Consider the following 23,594-nt stretch of genomic DNA (forward strand, 5'->3'; position numbering starts at 1 on the left):
GCCTAATAATTGTGAAAAAGGAGACATTTTAATTATTTATTAATAAACAAATGTTTTCTTGTCGGCTGCAAGATGAAATTTACAGTGCTGACTTTCTCAGACGAGAGAAATGCAACATTCACAAATTACATAATGTTTTTGTTTTTGTTAAATAAACATTTTTTTTAATAAACAAGTTTTCTGTAGATATATTTTTACTGTATGTTAGACCCTATACCATCTAAGCTCCTAAAAGAGGTGCTTCCAGAAGTCATAGATCCTCTTCTGACTATTATTAATTCCTCATTGTCATTAGGATATGTCCCCAAAACCTTCAAACTGGCTGTTATTAAGCCTCTCATCAAAAAACCACAACTTGACCCCAAAGAACTAGTTAATTATAGACCAATCTCGAATCTCCCTTTGCGGTCCAAGATACTAGAAAAGGTGGTATCCTCACAATTATATTCCTTCTTAGAGAAAAATGGTATATGTGAGGATTTCCAGTCAGAATTTAGACCGTATCATAGTACTGAGACTGCTCTCCTTAGAGTAACAAATGATCTGCTCTTATCATCTGATCGTGGGTGTATCTCTCTATTAGTTTTATTGGATCTTAGTGCTGCGTTTGACACAATTGACCACAACATTCTTTTGCATAGACTTGAACACTTTGTTGGCATCAGTGGAAGTGCATTAGCATGGTTTAAATCGTACTTATATGACCGCCATCAGTTCGTAGCAGTGAATGAAGATGTATCATATCGATCACAAGTGCAGTATGGAGTACCTCAAGGCTCAGTACTAGGGCCGCTACTCTTCACGCTTTATATGTTACCCTTGGGAGATATCATCAGGAAACATGGTGTTAGCTTTCACTGTTATGCTGATGATACTCAGCGATATATATATTTCTTCGCGGCCCGGTGAAACACACCAATTTGAAAAACTAATGGAATGCACAGTCGATATAAAAAACTGGATGACGAGTAATTTCTTACTTCTAAATTCTGAAAAAAAACAGAGGTGTTAATTATAGGACCTAAAAACTCAGCTTGTAATAACCTAGAACACTGTTTAAGACTTGATGGTTGCTCTGTCAATTCTTCGTCATCAGTTAGAAACCTAGGTGTGCTATTTGATCGCAATCTTTCCTTAGAAAGCCAAGTTTCTAGCATTTGTAAAACTGCATTTTTCCATCTAAAAATGTATCTAAATTACGGCCTATGCTCTCAATGTCAAATGCAGAAATGTTAATCCATGCATTTATGACCTCAAGTTTAGATTATTGTAACGCTTTATTCAGTGGTTGTTCTGCACGCTTAGTAAACAAACTACAGCTAGTACAAAATGCAGCAGCAAGAGTTCTTACTAGAACCAGGAAGTATGACCATATTAGCCCGGTCCTGTCAACGCCACACTGGCTCCCTATCAAACATTGTATAGATTTTAAAATATTGCTTATTACTTATAAAGCCCTGAATGGTTTTGCACCTCAGTATTTGAATGAGCTCCTTTTACATTATACTCCTCTACGTACGCTACGTTCTCAAAACTCAGGCAATTTGATAATACCTTGAATATCAAAATCAACGGCAGGCAGCAGATCCTTTCCCTAATTGGCGCCTAAACTCTGGAATAACCTACCTAACATTGTTCGGGAGGCAGACACACTCTTGCAGTTTAAATCTAGATTAAAGGCCCATCTCTTAAACCTGGCATACACATAACATACTACGTAATATGCTTTTAATATCCAAATTGGTTTAGAAATTTTTAGGCTGCATTAATTAGGTAAACCGGAACCGGAAACACTTCCCATAACACCCTATGTACTTGCTACATCATTAGAAGAATGGCATCTACGCTAATATTTGTCTGTTTCTCTCTTGTTCCGAGGTCACCGTGGCCACCAGATCCAGTCTGTGTCCAGATCAGAGGGTCACTGCTGTCACCCGGATCCAGTACGTATCCAGACCAGATGGTGGATCAGCACCTAGAAAGGACCTCTACATCCCTGAAAGACAGCGGAGACCAGGACAACTAGAGCCCCAGATACAGATCCCCTGTAAAGACCTTGTCTCAGAGGACCACCAGGACAAGACCACAGGAAACAGATGATTCTTCTGCACAATCTGACTTTGCTGCAGCCTGGAATTGAACTACTGGTTTCGTCTGGTCAGAGGAGAACTGGCTCCCCAACTGAGCCTGGTTTCTCCCAAGGTTTTTTTCTCCATTCTGTCACCGATGGAGTTTCGTTTCCTTGCCGATGTCGCCTCTGGCTTGCTTAGTTGGGGTCGCTTCATCTACAGCAATATCGTTGACTTGATTGCAAATAAATGCACAGACACTATTTAACTGAACAGAGATTACATCACTGAATTCAATGATGAACTGCCTTTCACTATCATTTTGCATTATTGACACACTGTTTTCCTAATTAATGTTGTTCAGTTGCTTTGACGCAATGTATTTTGTTTAAAGTGCTATATAAATAAAGGTGACTTTGACTTTGATGTATGTGAGACACCACAATTTTAAGTAAATTCATTATAAGGAAAAAATTAAAGTGATCGAGAGGGTGCATCCCTGTCATTTACGTGCATTAATAATTTTCACACAAACACTTTAATATTAATTCACATTTTGAATATGCATTTCAAAGTAAATTATTTTTTTTACATGCGATTATCCAAAATAAAAACAAACAAGATTTGTAATGAAGATAAAATATGTAGACAAAAAAAAATGCTGTGCATTGCACTCAGCATCATGCGCGCCAAGCAAATCTTGTGCGGCTGCAATTTTATTATTTTTTTTTACTTAAATTATACTGTATGAAAGCAAGAAAATAATAAAAGCTCTTTAATAATTTTTCATTCAAATAATGAAGCTCTTTTTGCACATCGTGTGCATTTTGTTGATTATAATGAGAGAACTTGAGTTTAAATGTGAGGATGATTTTATTAATTAGTCCATTCTTTAGAGTTTCAAGGATTTAGCCAAATCGTGCAGGTTTAATTAATTTGTTTCTTGTTTTAATTAGGCCTTGATAATGGCAGCGAAATTATACAGTGACTTACGCTTTACTCAAAGGAAACAATTCATAAAACACGCAACAATTTCTTAATCAGTGTACAGACAAATATATTTTTCCCAAAAAGTTATCTGTTAAAATAAAGGACACGTAACAAATAACAAAGTAGTGCATGACAAAAAAATGTGTGTTGTTTTATTAAAGGAATTTTAAAATATAAATTAAAATATAGGCCTAATATGTGAGAATATTGACATTTTGCATATTAATCCATTTAGCCTAGCTCATTAAAATAGGCTACCACTTTTAATGCTCTGATGCACAATAAACCACAATTTCTTCAGAATAATATAACCCATAATTCATATTACATTAATAATGCTGCACACCTATTAAATGTGTCAAATTTAAAATATGGTGTAAAACTGTGTAGCTTAGAGAAAATATAAGCACAGGCTCATAGGCTTGACATTTATCCTGCTTGAATTTGTTCTAATAAATGCACATAACTTCATAAGTACTAAACTCATCTCTGAATATTAAAGTTAAATTAGTTTTTTTCTTTCATTTTCCCCGACTGCAGCCATCAAATGTAACACATCGATGAGGCAAAGCTGACGTCTATTTGCGAAAATGTGCTTTGATGCGCTTGTTTGATAACTTGTGATTAAAGTGCCACTCAGCGCAGTCAAAAGCTGCAAATGAACATTGCAAACATGATGGCGGTGGCACTCGCAGCAGTAGAAAGCACAGTTTGGTTGGCCTCCTACTGTATAATTCATATTTAATATTATTCATGAACACAGTAGATTCAGTACTGTGTTTTTTTTAAATAGTAAAGCACTATTTTAGTTCTCGTTCAGTATTCATTTTAAAAACTATCAGTTGATTAATCAGTATCGCCCAGTGTGGTCCAACCTAGCTATCGGTCAAATCCACAATCGGTCGACCTCTAAATTTAATACATTTCTGCAATCTACATCTGTGTTACAGACACGCCAGGTTCCACCTCCATTCATTCACAGCGCACGCCCTCACCTCAGTTCTGAGCACTTCCACCTGACCCTCATCAACATCCAATCACCTCGGCACTACAAATACCACAGACACGCACTCACCATCCGGTCTCGTTCGCAACAAGGTCTTACCTTTATGCTAACTCTAAGGACTAACTCTATCTCTACTTACCTGTCTCCAGCGATCTCCAGAAGTTCCCAGCCATCCCTGTGTGTGTGTGTGGTACACATCCCTCCTTTGACATCTCTACCCATCTACTACGGATCCCTTCATCACAGCCAGTCTCCACATCACTTTACCCAGCTCTACCCGCTCCTCTGCTTGAGCCTGAATAAACTGTCTTTCTGTTATCCTCAGCCTCCTGTGGTATTATGTAACAGAAGACCGGACCAACACCGATCGGCACAAGCATGAGCCTCACGGACCCTTCCAAGACCTGGTCGGTGCATTACGTCAGACATATACCACTCTACCCGCACCTCCGACCCCAGCAAGCACTTCTGCCAGCAACGCCAGCACTTCCCCACTTGACGTGCATGCCAGTCCCATGGCCAGGCCGGCGCCCTACTCTGGTGCGGCGGAGGATTGCAGCGGTTTTCTTCTCCAATGCTTGCTGGTCCTGGAGATGCAGCTGCACTTGTACCCAACCGAGAGATCCAAGGTAGCATTCGTAATTTCTCAACTGCAAGGTAAAGCACTTCTGTGGGCAGATTCAATTTGGACTCAGAATAACCCAGTTATCCAGTCTTATTCCAGCTTCATCTACCATTTCCAAGAAGTTTTTGGCAGACCAGCTTGGGTCTCGTCTATTGGTGAGAAGCTGTATAACCTTAAACAGGGAAAAATGTCTGTCAATGAATATGCTCTTCAGTTCAGGACTCTAGCGGCCACCAGTGGATGGAACGGACAGGCCTTGCTGACTATCTACCGCCAGGGATTGGAACCTTGAGTGCGGTTGCATCTTGCTGCATACGAGGATACCATCGGCCTTGAACGGTTCATCCAACTCTCCATCCGCTTCGCCATCTGTATGCAGTCATGCTTAGAAGAGCACCAGGGCCAAGCGTGACCAGAGGCCGTCAGCTCCCCAGAACCAGCCAACGAACCTATGCTAGTCGACTCCTATCGACTCACTGCGGTTGAAAGACAAAGACGGCTGGCCCAGAATCTATGCCTCTACTGTGCATCCCTGGGGCATATCATCTGTGTTTGCCCCGTCCGTCCTCCTCGTCCCATGGTGAGTGCAATTCTCCCTTCTACAGTATCAAATGAAACCACTCCCAACTGTTGTGACACTTACTGCCGCTGACATCTCTCTTCCAGTTTCCGGCCTCCTCGATTCTGGGTCAGCCGGCAACTTTATCTCAGGCCGTCAATTCAAACTCGCTACCACGGCAACGCCGTCAGCCTATCAGGTCCACATAATAAGTGGAAGTCCATTGAGTAGAAGATGTGTGCGTCATAGTGTGGGTCCCATTACCCTCCAAACCAGACTACTCCACCAAGAGGAGATCTATCTGCTGGTTCTGGAGGAATCCACTGCTGACGTCATCCTAGGGCACCCATGGTTGGAGCAGCATAACCCTGTCATCTCGTGGAAGACGGGCAAAGTCCTGAAGTGGGGCGATTCCTGTTTCCAGAGCTGCATCACCGGTTGTCCTGTCCCAGCCAAACCTACCCCTGCACCTCTTGCAGTTTGTACTACCTCAATTGAGAGCCCGGAGGAAAATCCATTACCATCCCAACATGCTACACCCCCTTCAGTGACGTATTCTTCCCCAAACGGGCTTCCAAGCTGCCTTCACAACGGCTGTGGGACTGTGCCATCGATCTGCTTCCGGGTGAACCAGTGCCTAAAGGAAGGATCTACCCCCTTTCCATTCCGGAGGAGAAGGCCATGGAGGAGTACATCAAAGAGGCGCTGGCCCAGGGTTACATTCGTCCATTTACTTCCCCTGCTGCTTCGAGTTTCTTCTTCGTCGAAAAGAAGGACGGAGGCTTACAACCCTGTATTGTTTATCGGACTCTTAACAACATAATCGTCAAATTCTAAAATTCACTTCCCCTCATCCCAGCTGCACTGGAACATCTCCGTGGTGCCACAGTCTTCACCAAGATGGACCTCCGCAGCGCCTACAACCTCATGTCAAGCATGTCGCTAGCCTGATTACCATTTGAGTAACACGTTGTTAGCATGTTTCTATCATGATTAACATGTTTCTAGCATTATTACCATGTGACTAGCATGTTGCGAACATGATTAACATGTTTGCTAGCATGTTTCCAGTATGATTAGCATCTTTTGCTAACATGTTGGTAGTATATTTCTACCATGATTTTCATTCAACTAACATGTTGCTACCATGATTAGCATGTCATTAACATGTTGCTAGAATAATTATCATGTTGTTAGCATGTTTCTAGCATGATTAACATCTTGTTAGCATGTTTTTAGCATGATTAGCATGCAACTAACATGTTGCTAGCATGTTTCTAGCATGATTATCATGTTGCTAGCATGATTATCATGTTGGTAGCATGTTGCTAGTATGATTAGCATGTCACTAACATGTTGCTAGAATAATTATGTTGTTACCATGTTTCTAGCATGATTAACATCTTGTTAACATGTTTTTTAGCACGATTATCATGTTGGTAGCATGTTGCTACCATGATTAGCATGTCATTAACATGTTGCTCGAATAATTATCATGTTGTTAGCATGTTTCTAGCATTATTAACATATTGCTAGCATGTTTCTAGCATGACTAACATACGACTAGCATGTTGCTAACATATTTCTAGCATGACTAGCATGTTGCTAGCATGTTTCTAGCATGAATAGCACGATAAGCATGTTTGCAGGCATGTTTCTAGCATGATTACCATTAGACTAGCATGTTTTTAGTGTTCCTGTAGCACAATTGGTAGAGCATTGCATTATCAAGCACAAGGTTGGGGGTTCGATTCCCCAGGAACACGTGATAGGTAAAAATGGATAGCCTGAATGCACTGTAAGTCGCTTTGGATAAAAGCGTCTGCTAAATGCATAAATTGAATTTCATTTTAATTTATGTTTCAAGCATGATTAACATTTGACATTTAATATGTTGCTAGCATGTTTCTAGCATTATTATCATGTTGCTAGCATGTTGTTAGTATGATTAGCATGTCAATAACATGTTGTTAGAATAATTAACATCTTGTTAGCTTGTTTTTTTAGCATGATTAACATCTTGTTAGCATGTTTTTTTAGCATGATTAACATGTGACTAAAATGTTGCTAGCATGTTTCTAGCATGATTAGCATGTTGCTATCATGATTAGCATATCACTAACATGTTGCTAGAATAATTATCATGTTGTTAACATATTTCTATCATGATTAACCTCTTGCTAGCATGTTTGCTAGTATGACTAACATACGACTAGAATGTTGCTAACATATTTCTAGCATGATTAGCATGTTGCTATCATGATTATCATCTTGATAGCATTTTGCTAGTAAGTACATTTTATTTATATAGCACATTAAACATAGCAAAGCTATCCAAAGTGCTTATCAATGTAAAATCAAATTAAAAGTAAGAAAAAAAAAGACATAATACAATAAAACAGCAATGAAGTGAAATTAAAATGCTAAGGAGAAAAGATATGTTTTCAACCTCTGTCACCCTTTAGTTTTCATACGGGAACGAGGGACAGATAAAAGAGCCCTGTCAGCAGATCTTAAAAGTCTGGTAGATGACAAAGGGATGATAAGATCTTTAAGATAGCATGGAGCTTGATTGTTAAGAGCTTTAAAAACAAACAACAGAATCTTAAACTGAACCCCTAAAATGGATGGAAGCCTGTGAAGAGAAGCTAAAATTGGATTGACATGGTCATATTCCTTTGCCCCAGTCAGCAGCCTTGCAGCTGCATTTTGTACCAACTGGAGACGTGAAAGCGATGACTGAGGAAGACCTGAGTACAGTGAATTACAGTAATCTAAACGAGAAGAGATAAAAACATGAATAACCTTCTCCAAATCCTGAAAAGACAAAAACTTTAAGTTTGGAGATGACCCGTAATTGGTGAAAGCTGTTCCTCACGACAGAATTAATTTGTTTAGAAAAACATAATTCTGAATCTATGATAACGCCAGGTTTCTAACCTGCGAGGAAATTGAGGTGAAGTGATTGCCCAGCTCCTTAATAATATCCTTTCTTATTTTTGGGGGACCAAAAACAATAATTTCTGTTTTGTTCTGTTTTGTTTGTTTTTTATATCTTTATTTTTCATGTTGTTAGCATGTTTCTAGCATGATTAACATATTGCTAGCATGTTTCTAGAATGACTAACATACGACTAGCATGTTGCTAACATATTTCTAGCATGACTAACATGTTGCTAGCGTGTTTCTAGCATGAATAACATGTCCCTAGCATGTTTTTAACATGATTAGCATGTGATTCGCATTGTTGCTACCATGATAAGCATGTTTGCTAGAATGTTTCTAACATGACTTACATGCAACTAGCATTTTTCTAGCATTATTAACATGCGACTAGCATTGTTGCTAGCATGATAAGCATGTTTACTGTCATGTTTCTAGCGTTCCTGTAGCTCAATTGGTAGAGCATTGCGTTATCAAGCACAAGGTTGGGGGTTCGATTCCCCAGGAACACATGATAGGTAAAAATGCATAGCCTGAATGCACTGTAAGTCGCTTTGGATAAAAGCGTCTGCTAAATGCATAAATTTAATGTAATTTTCATTTTAATTTATGTTTCTAGCATGATTCGCATGTGACTACCATGTTTCTAGCATGATTAGCATTTCGAGCATGTTGGTACCATGTTTCTACCATGACTAACATGCGACTAGCATGTTTCTAACATGATTAGTATTCGACTAGCATGTTTCTAGCATGATTAGCATCTTGCTAGCATGCTTTTAGTATATATCTAGCATGATAAGCATTTGACTAGCATGTTGCTAGCATTTTTTTAGCATGACTAAATGAGACTAGTATTTTGCTAGCATGTTTCTAGCATGACTAACATACGACTAGCATGTTGCTAACATATTTCTAGCATGATTAGCATGTTGGTAGCATGTTGCTAGTATGTTTCTAGCATGATTAGCATGTGACTAGCATGTTTCTAACATGAGTAACATGTTAACATGTTTCTAACATGATTAGCATGTTGTTAACATGTTTCTAGCATAACTAACATACAACTAGCATGTTTCTAACATGATAAGCATGTGACTAGCACGTTTCTAACATGACTAACATGCTTGTCACATGTGACTATCATGTTTCTAGCATGCTTAACATATTGATAGCATGTTTCTAACATGTTTCTTACATGATTAGCATGTGCCTAACATGTTTCTAGCCTGATTAACATATTGCTACCCTGTTTCTAGCATGATTATCATGTTCCTAGCATTTTTCTAGCATGGCTAACATACGACTAGCATGTTGCTAGCATATTTCTAGCATGATTATCATGTTGTTAGGATGTTTTCAACATGATTAGCATGTGACTAGCATGTTTCTAGCATGACTAACATGTGACTAGCATGTTTCTAGCATTATTAGCATGTCGCTAACATGTTTCTACCATGACTCGCATGCGACTAGCATGATTCTTACATGATTAGCATGGGACTAGCATGTTGTTAACATGTTTCTAGCATGATTAGCATTCAACTAGCATGTTTCTAATATTATTAGCATGTTGCTAGGATAGATAGGTAGATAGATAGATTAGAAATATTAGATGTGTAGATAGATAGATAGATAGAAACAGTCAGATAGATAGATAGATAGATAGATAGATAGAAAGGAAGAAAGAAATTAAGAAAATGTTTGAAGATGGGCCACTGTAGTCTTGGCTCAATTTGAGGACTCTGCAATGTAAGTCTATGGTTTTTTTAAATGATTTTTAATATTAATTTTTAAGAAAACTGAAAGTCAAATCAGTCTGAAAAGTCTGACCCGAGTTTGGAGTTTGTAAAGTTAAAGCTCTAGTAGGAGATAGAGTTGAAAATTTTGGCTCAGAAGAAGAAGAAGGAGAAGTTTAAATAGGATTTCAGTAAGTTGGCTTTCTCAAGCCAACTTAATAAAATGCTCCTTTTTCATTCCACCGAAAATATGCCTGGAGTCCACCGTTGCTATAGTAAAAAATGGCTGACAGAAAAATCATGGTTTACATGGCTCTTACTTTAGTTTTGTTGTTAATGTTGAGGTTATTTCAGCTTCATACAAAGTTTGCTTCATACATTTAGTTTAAATGCATTGCTAAAGAGAGCGAGTTTTACCATTCAACTAAATTGTGTGTGCGTTAGTTGAATGACTTCAGATTTTTAAAAGTTGACATATATGTAATGAAAGTTGAGTCTATGTTGACTAGCCGCTGATGACAATATTAATGAACAAATAAGCCTGAAAACTTGAGCTGAGATGCTTTGTGTACAGCTATCAGAGCCGGATTATCCATAAGGGCACTTGGCCCAGGCCGACCATTCACAACAACTAGGGGGGCACCACATGACAAGCTTTAAAAATATTTTTTGTAAATTGTTTTATTGTTAACTTGAAATTCTTTAAAGACCATACATAACCCATTTATGAACACTAACTTAACAACAATAATAATAATAATAAATTATAAATAAATAAAGATTACATGACAACTATCAGTACCCCCCTTCCGTCCCCAATCAAGAGTTGAGTTGGTCCACAACAAGTACGCCGCGCAAATGTGTCATTTTTTTAATGGCTACAGAAAATGAATCAAAATGGACAGACGTCAATTGAGTGTTTTGCCAAAAGAAAGTTAAAGAAAGACAAGGACGCTAGACGTTTAGCTACAATTCAAAATGTTCCAGGGATCGAAAGTTTTTTTTAAAACAAGTGAAGAATGAGTTCAGGACGACAATGACACAGAAGCGATTGACTGCACTCTCGCTTGCTCTCCCTGTTTACCATTGAAGTTAAAGTTAAAACATTACCGTCTAAAGCCGTGAGAGGGCGCTCTATGCTGCTCATTGCTCCTGTAGTCTACACTGAAGCCCTCTCGCGGCTGTAGACGGCAATGTTTTCTCTTGGTTCTTGGTTCTAAATAAATGTGACTTATAGTCCAGTGCGACTTATATAGGTTTCTTTCCTTGTCAGGACGTATTTTTGGACTGATGCGACTTAAACTTAGGTGTGACTTATAGTCCGAAAAATACGGTAGTTGGACAAGTTAATAAATTACATTTGATTTGAGAAATCACCTTAATTATGTCTGGGGGGGGCATTTGAGGTATAGTGTTTTAATACGGCCCTGTTTCTCCATTGGCACCTTTGTCTTTTTACTTTCAGTGAAAAATAAATGTAGCAAAGTTTAATACTTTATTTTTTTTAAACTCAAGTGAAAGTAACACAATTTAGCTGAAAAAAGAAAAGAAAAATGTATTGAAGTACTGTAACTAAAGTATTTGTAATTAGTTACTGATTGGACTACAGGCTTTCTTAAATCATCAATACACTGATTCAAATTATCTGGTAAGAGAAGTCTCCAGTTAATGATTCACTGAAATAAAATCAACTTTAATGAATGTGTAGAACAATAGTAGCTTTGGGACAATATAATAGCTTCTTTAACAATCACATGGTACAGCTGAACACTTTGCATTGTGAAGGATGTTACAGATGGTAGTATACGGGACTTCCCCGCGGTGTGTGGGGTCCTGTCACTGGACATTCTAAAAGGCATTCACAAATCACATGCTTTGAGAATATATATATATATATATATAAAATAAATAAAAATGTAAACCTTTTAAAAACCTTTTTTTGTCTTGAGTGCCACATTTTTTTAACACGTGCTTGGGACACAGTAAAATGCAAATGTAGTGCAGTGGAGTGGAAAAGCGCATGTGGTTTAGTGATGTTCTAAATCATCTACCAGGGAAAATCTATTTTCTCTCACATTTCACTTGTCATAAACACTATAGGCTTACTTCTAAGACAACATCAACATTATCAAAGGGCATATTTTTATGCTTAACATGGCTTAATTCATATTCTGCAGAAGAGCCCAGAATATGAACGCAACACGTGCGTTTCTGTGCTCTTGTCCGCTGCTGCTCTTCTCTGACAATGACTTGTTTCAAATGGCAAACGCTTTAGTGGTTCAGGGCATGGACGACTTGTCAACAGACTCTGCCATGCAATTGCTGTCATTTATTCTCGAAACTGAAAGGGATCAAGACATTTCTTCAGAGCACAATGTTAGAAGAAAGACTGTCCAGTTTAGTACCGATAATGTCTGTGCTCGTGAAATCAATGTTAAAGCTGCAGTGAATCACTTTGAGCATGAAAATGCAAACATGTTTGTTTGTCTTGCTTGTTATAAAGTTATTCCTTTAATGTATATATAATTTTTTTACTGGTCACTTATGAGATAACAGTTATGAGATGTGTGCTGGCCATATGCCTACATGAATTTCATGAAAATATGCACATTAAATAGCCTATATAATGTTACTGAATAATAATGCCAAATGCATCAATGCAATGATAATTTATCACATTCATTACTGTTAAATTAGATCTGTAAATGGGGAGATAAACTATAATTGTAGTAATATAATTGTAGCAGGTGCACAGTACATTTTCATACATGAAAGGTTTACCTTGTTTTTCTCTGTTATTCTCTGCTGTCTCGGAGCATTTGTGTTTATCTGAAATGCATACAGAATGAGAGACATAAACAGAAGATACAGAATAATAATAATTGAGATAGTATTCTATAGCACTAAAATGGTGCTAAATCATGTGTCCCATTAACTCACTACTAGGATGTACCATTACCAGTCTTTACTCAAATGCTAGTATTAGTAGTGAGTCTTGTCACAGTGATGACAGTGTACCGTTTCCTGCAGCATGTGAACTGTAGGTGCTTCTAGCGAGTACAGGAGCATTTACACTTGCACCTGTTTCAGCTTTCATTTCAACAACATTGGCTCCAGGCTGAGCACTGCTTCTTATCTGGACTGGGGATTTATCAGCTGAAAGAGAGAGAAAGCTTTATGATTCCTACAAAAATGTACATACTTTACAACTTTTTTATAACTTACTTTTGGTAACACTTTAGAATACTGTTTCTTACTGCATAACTAATATGTTATTTTGAATTATTTGAAGAACTAACAGGTTATTATTCATTAACACTTAACTCACTACTGTTAACTATGGAAGATGTGTTAACTAATGTAACAATTTTATGATTGTGTTAAGTAACAGTTAGCTTAACAGTTAATCAATAACTCATATATTCTCTCATACCTCCTGAAGAAGTACTATTAATTATCTACTAGTTAAGGTTCAAGAAAAATAACTATGAAGTAACTATCGTATTTTCCGGACTATAAGTCACACTTTTTTTATAGTTTGGCTGGTCCTGCGACTTATAGTCAGGTTGACTTATATATCAAAATTAATTTAACATGAACCGATAGAAATTAACCAAGAGAAAACATTACCGTCTACAGCCGCGAGAGGGGGCTCTATGCTGCTCATTGCTCCTGTAGTCTACACTGAAAACATAGAGCGCCCTCTCGTGGCTGGAGACGGTAATATTTTCTCTTGGTTTATTTCTATCGGTTCAATCAGCGACTTATAGTCCAGTGCAACTTATATATGTTTTTTCCTCATCATGACATTTTTTGGACTGATGCGACTTATACTCAAGTGCGACTAATAGTCCGGAAAATACGGTACTAATGAACAGTTACACACAATTTTACACAAGTACAGTTAATCACAATTACAGTTACATGAATTGTGACCCTATCATATAAATGTTATTAGCAGTAGTATTAGTAGTATTAGTAGTAGTAGTATGAAAATACAATATTAATAAATGCAATACATTTTATAGAGGTTTTTCATGGGTAGTGAATTGTTTTGTAAGAAATCAGCTTCTGATAGGAACACCAGCACCACTCCAGTGCCATGCGATAACTTATCTTAGTTTTTATATTTTATTAACAGTACTGTAGGTGTGCCTTATCAACATATACCACATTACCATTAATTAAATTCCTGTATTTAAGGCAAGTACTGAGGGAAAGTTAAAATACAGGTAACTAATTTGTAATTAAAGAAAGAATTATCAAATAATTCTGCAAGACTTACTTAAAACCTAAAACAGTATTCTAAAGACAAATTATAGGAAACCCATTATTAATTTATAAAGAATTATTAGATAATTCTCTAGGACCTATTTCAAACCTGATACAGTTGAACCCATTTTTAATTGATAAATAATTATCAGATAATTCTGCAGTATTCTAAAGTCAACCTGTTAGTAAATAATAATTACTACATCATTTTGAAAACATCAAATTAAACGTACACTCTAAAAACCTATAAAAGTAATCATAAACTTTGTAAAATACACGACACAACTTGTTCATGATGTTTATTTCAGATGAGAACTTTTCTTAATAGAGCATATTTTATTCCATTTTAACATGTATACTGCCCACATTTAAACTAATTTAACAAACATTTTATAATCAAAAGTTAAACATTTAGAAGCAAAAAAATGCATATTTAATTTCCATTCTAGGCTAATGAGTGGACTGTAACAAAATTGCTACTGTAGTAGTACTTTGTACTTGTCCTTTTACTCAAGTAATTATTAAAATGAATAGGCAACTTATAATTTTACTGGAGTAATATTTTATTGGAGTATCTGTACTTTTACTCAAGTACTTGATTTGTGGGCCACAGCCTGATTATTTTAGTGATTATTTGCGTATAACTGTTCAGAAGTCGTTATTCATAGTTATTATTTCTTGAAATTGAACTAGTAGATAATTAATAGTAGTTCTTCAGGAGGTATGACAGAATATATTAGTTAATGATTAGCTGTTACTTAACACAATCATGAAATTATGTTACATGATGATTAGTTAACACATCTTCTTTAGTAGTTAACAGAATAATAACCTGTTAGTTCTTCAATAATTCCTTATTAGTTATGCAGTAAGAAACAGTATTCTAAAGTGTTACCGTACTTTTTGTTTTTGTGATTGTAATGATGGATTGATGATACTAAATTATTTCATCGCATAAATTGGTATCAGAGTATAAAAATAAATTATATTACAGTATAAAACGTTTTAATCAAACTTGTAAACTGGGGCTCATAGTTCTATTAAATTTATTTGTGTAAGACCTGCTACTGTTGGGCTGTGTTATGTAATTGCTGTTTTATTTAGAGAGAGAGGGAGAGAGAGAGAGGGGATCACTGACTGGGAAACATGAATCACACAAACACTTCAGCAGAGCACAGAGGAAAGTGTAAGTCAAACAGTTACACTGCTAAACAATGACACGTTACAGTTCGTGTTACAGTCACAGTGAGTTAAATGTCACCTTGCTTGTGTTTGTTCTCCAGCTGCTGAGCTGGGTCATTCATTCCTATCTTCTTCAGGATGCTGACCGTGATCTTCACAGCTTCTTCTGGTCCAAAACACACCACCAGCTTATCCACTGTTTTTAACCGATCTGCATCCTCCATTTCACATGCTGATATACGGTCCTGTTTCTTTAAGTACCACTGAAACTTCTTCAGATCTTCTTTTCCCAATTCCTCCAGTGACTTCAGAAGCAGTACTTCTGCATCCTCCATTTCAGACGCTGATATAGTGCCACTGAAACTTCTTCAGATCTTCTTAGACCAATTCCTCCAGCGACTTCAAAAGTCAAGCTGAGAGACCTATGAAGTGTCAGAGTTGTGTGTAAATATGCTGAAAATACTGTTTGTCCTCAAAAGACCCACACATAATGTATCTGTCATACCTCTGAGTAAAATGATTGAGATTGAAATAGAGGTGACAAACAGAGGCAGACAGACCACACTGAAATACACTGTTAGGAGAAGAACAGATAGGCTGCAGAGGTTTCTCTTAGATCAGAGCAGAATTAGCTTTGTACTCAGACTAGGTGATCTGAACCATGAAAATGAAAGTCTAGTTGATTTAACTAGAGCGATATCTCTATACCGTGCCATAATAATCCTGTGAAATGTGTACCACAATTTAATGAAAATCACTGTGCTGCGTAAGTGCTAAATCTTTCAGACAGTCTATAACACTAGCACAGAATCAGTTCAGAATCAATCACCAAAAGAATCAGTTCGGTTCAGATGCTCTGTGTGTCGGTCTGCTTCACGGTGAATCACACATGCGCAGTATCATCAGCTCCTCGGTTCACGAATCGGATGCGTCTGACAGAAATGGTTCTTTACTCGAGAACGAGTCAGTCTATTGTTCGTTATCTGGCTCGGCTCGGTGTTCATTACAACAGTTCAGTCAGTGTACTGTTTGAGTAAATGAATTACTCCGGGATATTGGTTTGTTTGAACTCAGAGGGAGTGTCAGCCACATTAAACAAGTTAACATCTTAAGTCATTTGTGGATTAATGCGTATTAGAGATGCGAACCGTTTAGAACGATTCAGTTCGATTTGGTTTACTAGTTCAAAAAGATCCGGTTACATCTAATGATTTGTTTGCGAACCGGATATCACAAACTGCTTTGCTTGGAACTCTCTCACACAACAGACACAGAAGAGAAGACAATGCTGAAGTCGTAGTTTTTGCTATTTTTGGACCAAAATGTATTTTCGATGCTTCAAAAAATTCTAACGGATGTCACATGGACTACTTTGATGATGTTTTCTTACCTTTCTGGACATGGACAGTGTACCGTACACACAGCTTCAATGGAGGGACTGAGAGCTCTCGGACTAAATCTAAAATATTTTAAACTGTGATCCAAAGATAAACGGTCTTGCAGGTTTGAAATAACATGGGGGTAAGTTATTAATTACATAATTTTGCTATCTGGGTGAACTAACCCTTTAAGCTTTGCATAATTAAGGGCTTGGCCACTTGAGTGACAGGTGGATTGCCACTGCTGACACTGCTATCGAGCTAGGTGGGCGTGGCTTCAGCAACTAACTCCTGCCTTTTGCCAATTTTCGATTGCCCATGTTTTTATACAGTCTATGGCTGAATAAACTTTAGGAAGCTGACTGAGTATCAGGTAATGTCTTGCAGGCAGCGTTTTTTGCACAGTTCACCTCATGAACTGGTTTTGGACAGGCTTCTGAGGCAGAGTAATTGTATACAGTAGGGTTGTAAAAAAAAATCAAATGCGATTTTCATGCTCATCTCATCAGTAAAGACGCTCCTGTAATTAGAAGTATATCTCCAGCACATTAGTTCAGATCAGGGTGGCCAGGTTTTCACAACAAATCCTGCCCAGATGCTTCTCAAAACTTGGCCAATCGCGTTTTCAAGGAGGTTCCCGGGGTTAAAATATACATTTTTGGCCAGGTTACCTTGGTAAAATTAGCATTTTTTGATGCTAAGGTACACAAATGATGATGCATCCTGGTGATAAAGGCTTATACAGTAGCAGCCATTTTTCTTCTCACCAATGAATCAGTATCAGTGCAACACTAGGGACTGTGACACTTAGTCCTTTATTGAATCAAACCTAAGTATCTAAATTCTTGCTGAAAAGCTCTTATTGGCTGTGTGTTCTTGTGTCATGTTTTGTGCAGACACATGGCTTGGTTTTGTTTGTTTCTATGTTTCTATTCATGTGCTGCGCTGTCCATTGTCTAAACCCTGCCCTTCTTGTTACCTGAGCTGACTGACTTGCCGCACATGCTCTCCTTACCCACTTCATTTCCTTCCCTATTTATTCCCCTTGCGTTCTCAGTGCTGTGCTACTTTATTGTGGATGGTTTCCCGTCAAGGATGATTTTTCTTCCAGTCCTGCCACTGCCTGCTTGGACTGTTTTCCGAGTTTAATTTTTGTATTAAATTTATTCCTTTTTTAACTCTAATAAAACTCCCCAAAAGGAGTCCTCCCTTTCCCCTTACCTCACCTGAAAATGAGTAACGTATTCAAAATAAATGTGTACACCATGTTATCCATAAATTACATTTATATATCCCATATTATCAGGTATTCTCATCTGCTTACTAATCACTGCAACCTGTCTCTGCCAATCAAGTTAGTTCCCTTTATCTCTGCATTCTCCCTCTGTGTTTGTCTGGCCTCATAGCTTCTGTGCTGAATTTCCGGACTACCTGCACATTTGCTAACCAGCGATCTCCTACCAGGATAACATCTCCATTACTCAACGCACCTAAGCTCTGTGGTTTCCCATGGCTCATCAGGAGGAAACCGGACATTACCTGATAAACTGTGCCACTGTGTCTTACCTGCTTCCATACAAATCCTGTGGGGATTGTTGACCAGATCACTTTTTCCTTCATTAATAAACCTGTTGTTTGTCACGGATATTTTACTTCAGTTAAACCTCTAACCTTTAAACTTCAGATGATTTCAGCACAAGCATGAAATCACAGGTTATGTGGGAATCATTAGAATTCATTATTATTGTATAAAGCTATTCAGCTCTACTTTTCCAAGATCTAAATGCAAAGTGATCAAACTATATGGATTTATGAACACTTTTAAGGAGTTGTTCTATATCTGGGAGTTACTTGTATTTCTGTAACTCTGCTGTTTAACACTTACTATACAGTGAACTGTAAAATGAAGTCTGTTTTTGTGGTGGATGTGTTCAAATTTGATCGTCTTGATGTTTTATTAAGAAGGTTCGGGAGGAGCACGATCAGATAATCATCCAATTTGGCACAGGTGCATCTCATTTAGCTAACCATCTAAACTAGCACAACAAGTGTGTGTATGTATGAATATATATATATATATATATATATATATATATATATATATATATATATATATATATATATATATATTGTCACGGGAGGAGCACAAGACAGACACAGTGGGCGTGGCATCAGGCCTCGGAGAGGCTTTTATTAACAGAAATCATAAAATAACACAGGGAAAAAAAGTGGCCAAAGGGGGAAAGTTTGTGTAGGTCGGGCAGTGTTCATCGAGGAAGGGTCCAGGCAAGGGGCGGAGTCCGGCGGCCACACGCGCTCCCCTCCTCGGTCCGGGGCGCGAGGGGCGGCGGCTTCTCCTAGCGGCCGTGTCTCTCTCATTGGCCGCGGCGCTGGTAGGGGATGGACGGCCCGGCATCCTGGCCCGTCGGCCGTGTGTACGGGTGCGGTTCCCATCCGGATCGCAGGTCCGGCAGCTCACATCTTGGTGGCGCGGGAGTCCCTCAACGCACCCTTCCTGGACCCACGAAGACACCAGTGTGCATGCACGGAGAAGAGACCGGTCTCCTGAGGAGAGGCGCGTTGGGCTTTTAAACAGCGGCGGTGATGAGGCTCCACTTCCTTCAGGTGTGCCCCATCACACGCCGCCAGCCCTGATTCGTCCAGCGCCCCTCCTCTCACACACCCACACCAGTCGGGAGCCTGGTGGAGGGCAGCGATTTAGGACGGGGTGCCGGTGACAATCAGGGGAGGAGGCAGCTGACTCGTCACAATATATATATATATATATATGCAGCCTTCCTACCTCCTATCCTACGACAGTTTTTCGGCATCCCTCCTGCACCGCATCTCCTCACTTCTAAGCTATTTTTATCCCAAATTAGGGATGGGGGAGTTCTTTGGGTCCGGGCTCCTCCCCCAGGACAGTACACCAAAATATGCGTATTATTTGCATTCAGGTTAGATGTAAGGGTGAACACGGGAAATAAAAAAATAGTGCCAACATTTTCCTATATACTCTGTATACATTATGCATTTAGGACTCTTCGATTTTGTTATCATTTGAAAAGCCTTTACTCACCAAGATTAAGCTAGGCGTACATGTTTTTGTGGAGGAAAATGATCATGATGATGAATCCCCTGTAGATGGCTTCAGCGCGTTCCCGCGCTCACTGATAGTGCATCTAGCAATAAAAACCCACTGGCTAATTATTCTCATTATAAACATGATCAAAACTTTGAGTGCCTGCCTGAGCCCGGCCCAAGCCAGTGTAAAATAATATAAATAATATCATATGATATAAGTCGAGCCCGAACCCATCGGAAACCCAGCTCTACTTCAAAGCATATTTTTGCCAATACCAATCACCGATGTGTTACATTTGACGGCTGCAGTCGAGGAAAATGAAAGAAAAACACTGTAGTTAAAATAATTAATATTCACAGATGAAAGTTTATTACTTGAAGTTATGTGCATTTCTTAGAATGAATTCAAGCAGGATAAATGTCAAGCCTGTGCCTGAGTCTGTGCTTATATCTTCTCTAATCTACATGGTATTAAACCATATTTTAGATTTGACACATTTAAAAGGTGTGCAGTATTATTTACATTATATGAATTATGTGTTATATTATATAAAAAAAAAAAAAGTGGTTTACTTTGCATTGGAGCATTAAAAGTGGTAGCCTATTTTAGTGTGATAGACTACATGGATTAATATGCAAAATATCAATATTCTCACATATTAGGCCTATATTTTAAAATTCCTTTAATAAAGCAACATGCATTTTTCTCACACACTACTTTATTCGTTAACCTGTCATTTATTTTGACAGATAACTTCTTGGGAAAAAGATATCTGTCTGTACACTGATTAAGAAATTGTTGTGTGTTTTATTAATTATTTCCTTTATTTTAGTAACACGTGAGGCACTGTATAATTTCACTTCCATTATTTCCATTAAAATTAAACCTGCACGATTTAGATAAATAATTGACTCTGAATGGACTAATAAATAAAACATCCTCATGTTTAGACTCAAGTTCTCTCATTATAATCAACAACATACACACATTGTAAAAAAAGAGCAACTTGACAACTTCAGTGATTTTAATGGGAGCTTTCATATAATTTAAGATGTGAAAATGACCTCATTAAGAAAAAATGATTGCAGCCGCATTTAAATGGTGGTGTGTATCATATTCCTTAAAACATCAAACTAACAGTAACAAATTCTGAATATTTTTCCCTATAATACACAAGGCTTGCTTTTTCAGATTATGCCTGAATTGTTTTTATATATAGTAGTTAAACCATATTTTTCAAGTTTTATATACTGTACCCCCTTAAATTAATTCAACTCTGACACTGTTTGAGATAAAGTAATCAAACCAACTGTAAAATATTCAGAACATTATTATCATTTGTATCACTCTCCCATGTTTTTTGTACAACACTATCACCTTAATGGCAATATTATATATTATAAAACACATAAAATGGTAATTCCAAAAATGGAGCTTTGTGCAATAACAAGGATGTTTTTCTGAACATTTTATTATTGGTTTTATATTATAATGACACATAGTTAAATTGTTTAATTAATTTACATGGGTAATTTTATTTATTTATTTTTTTTTACATTTTTTCCCCTAAAAATTAAGCCTTGTGCAACGTAAAGGACATATATTTATGATTATCTGAGATAGTTTGGGTTCAAAACATAACAGAAGCAAAGAGTTTAATTGGCAAAACAAAACTAATGTCCAATGAATGTTAAACTACTTGATCATCTGTTTGAACACACCATGTAGAGTTATAAATAAAACCATCAAAACAACTTCAGCACAGCATTAAAGCAGCACAAAGTGACCAATGACACATCTTAAGATGAAATTCATACATGAAAACAACTAGAGAAAGATGAAACACTCACCTCAATGTTTGTACTTCTGTCTTTGTCTTCCTCTGAAGTGTCGTGTTGAACAGCAGCTCTGAAATTTATATCACTTCTACCAGGAAGAGACGTGAGAATGAGAAGAATGACAGTCAGTCATCTAAACTCTCATCTGCTGTTATTCAGTCAGTTCAAATGAAAGTTTGATTGTCAGGAAACACTGACACTTTAATAAAACTTTAATGTGACAGTTAGAATTCATCCAGGTATGTATAAAGAGTATTTCTGACATTGTGTAGGAAGTTATGACTCTATATCACTGTTATTTAAAAATAACTGTCTCAGTTTATGTTGTGAGAATGATATTCTTACTGCTAAATCATTTTATTTTAGTAGGTAAAGTGTCTTTATAGATCACATATTTATACACAGCAGTACTGAATTAGGTAAATTATGACAAAACAGCATAAATAATAGAAAACAACCTAAAATAAATACTGTAAAACAGCAGAGAACAGAGAGATGTTTAAGCCTAGATTTAAAAGGATGAGAGAAGGTACAAGACAGATGTGAAGAGAGCTGATTCCAGGTGAGAAGGATCATAAAAGCTTCATCAGCCTTTTAATTTGAGACAAAATCATGAGCCATATGCAGAAGTGCTTTATCAGAAGATCTTAAAGATCTGCTAGATGAGTGAGGGAGGGTAAGATCTTTAATATATGATGGGGCCAGATCACAGAGGGCTTTAAAACAAAGTTTTAAGCTAGATTGTAGAATTAATTGGAAGCCGGTAAAGTGATGATTGTAGATCATAAGATCAAAGATTGACGAAGACCAAGATAGAGAAAATTACAACAATAGCCTATATACAAAAATACATCTTTACCAGGTAATAAAAATGTGAGCAACTTTTTCCAGATCCTGAAAAGATAAAAGATAAAATATTTAGAAATTATTTATAACTGATAAAACTTTCCTTTACTGCTTAGTTTGTTTGACTGATTAAAACTCAAAAGTCGAGAATGACACACAGATGTCTTACCTGGGGTGAAACTGGAGGAAAACGACCAGGTAACATCTATAATTTGTGGGACCAAAAATAAGTATTTCAGTTTTGTCATTGTTGAGCTTGAGAAAGTTCACTGATTACTACTTTTTTTGTTCTCAAATCCAGTGCAGCAAAAACTGGATGCAATACCAAAAAAAAAAAAGGGAAAGGAAAAAAAGTGCTGTGTGCAGTGACACTGTCAATAAGACCTAAAGAGTAATGAATAACTTACAGATTATTAAGTGAATATTAAGTGGAGACATGTAGATGTTAAGAGGCTGGTTTTGAGTTTAGGAGCCTGATGGCCTGGGGGAAAACTCCTACTAAGTCTCTCGGTTTTTGCCATCAGGCTATGGAAGCACTGACCAGATGGCAGCAAAGTGAAAAGATGGTTACTGGGGTGGATGCAGTTCTTGCTGATTTTAACAGCTCTGCTTTTGCAGCATTTGATGTAGATGTCCTGCAGAGAGGGAAGAGCAGATCCTGAGATGCGCTCAGCTAAGCGCACAACTCACTGCAGGGCTTTGCAGTCTTGACTGGAGCTGTTCCCATACCACACTGAGATGCACTCAGTCAATACACTCCCTATGGCCTCTGAATAGAAAGTTTTCAGGATTGCTGGTGAGACCCTGAAGTTCCTCAGCTGTCGCAGATGGAACAGTCTTTGCTTGGCTTTATTAACCTGAGTTTGAATGTGAGTAGTCCAAGTCAGGTCCTTGTTGATGTTTAACACCTAGGTACTTGAAGCTGCTCTCCCTCTCCACAGGAGTCCCACTGATCATAAGAGGAGTATAGGGCTGCTGCTGTCTCTTCCTGAAGTCCACAATTAACTCTTTAGAGTTTTGCTCACATTCAAAGAGAGACAAATGTGTCCTGGCACCATGAT

At 37.6% G+C, this 23,594-nt stretch overlaps 1 protein-coding gene across 1 annotated transcript in view; it reads right to left on the reverse strand.

Annotated features, from left to right (window-relative positions):
- Positions 1-21,750, reverse strand: part of LOC113091514 (NACHT, LRR and PYD domains-containing protein 12-like) — a 58,370-nt gene extending 36,620 nt beyond the window's left edge. The window contains exons 1-4 of the mRNA XM_026257086.1: positions 21,700-21,750; positions 15,465-15,807; positions 12,950-13,087; positions 12,713-12,760 (exon numbers count right to left, since the gene is read on the reverse strand). Of these exons, the coding sequence (XP_026112871.1) occupies positions 12,713-12,760; positions 12,950-13,087; positions 15,465-15,720 (442 nt within the window). The 5' untranslated portion in view covers positions 15,721-15,807; positions 21,700-21,750. The remainder of the gene's footprint in view (positions 1-12,712; positions 12,761-12,949; positions 13,088-15,464; positions 15,808-21,699) is intronic.
- Between the last annotated feature and the right edge of the window lie 1,844 nt (positions 21,751-23,594).

The sequence above is a fragment of the Carassius auratus genome, unplaced genomic scaffold (genome assembly GCF_003368295.1).
Source record: "Carassius auratus strain Wakin unplaced genomic scaffold, ASM336829v1 scaf_tig00214205, whole genome shotgun sequence".
Taxonomy (NCBI): Eukaryota; Metazoa; Chordata; class Actinopteri; order Cypriniformes; family Cyprinidae; genus Carassius; species Carassius auratus.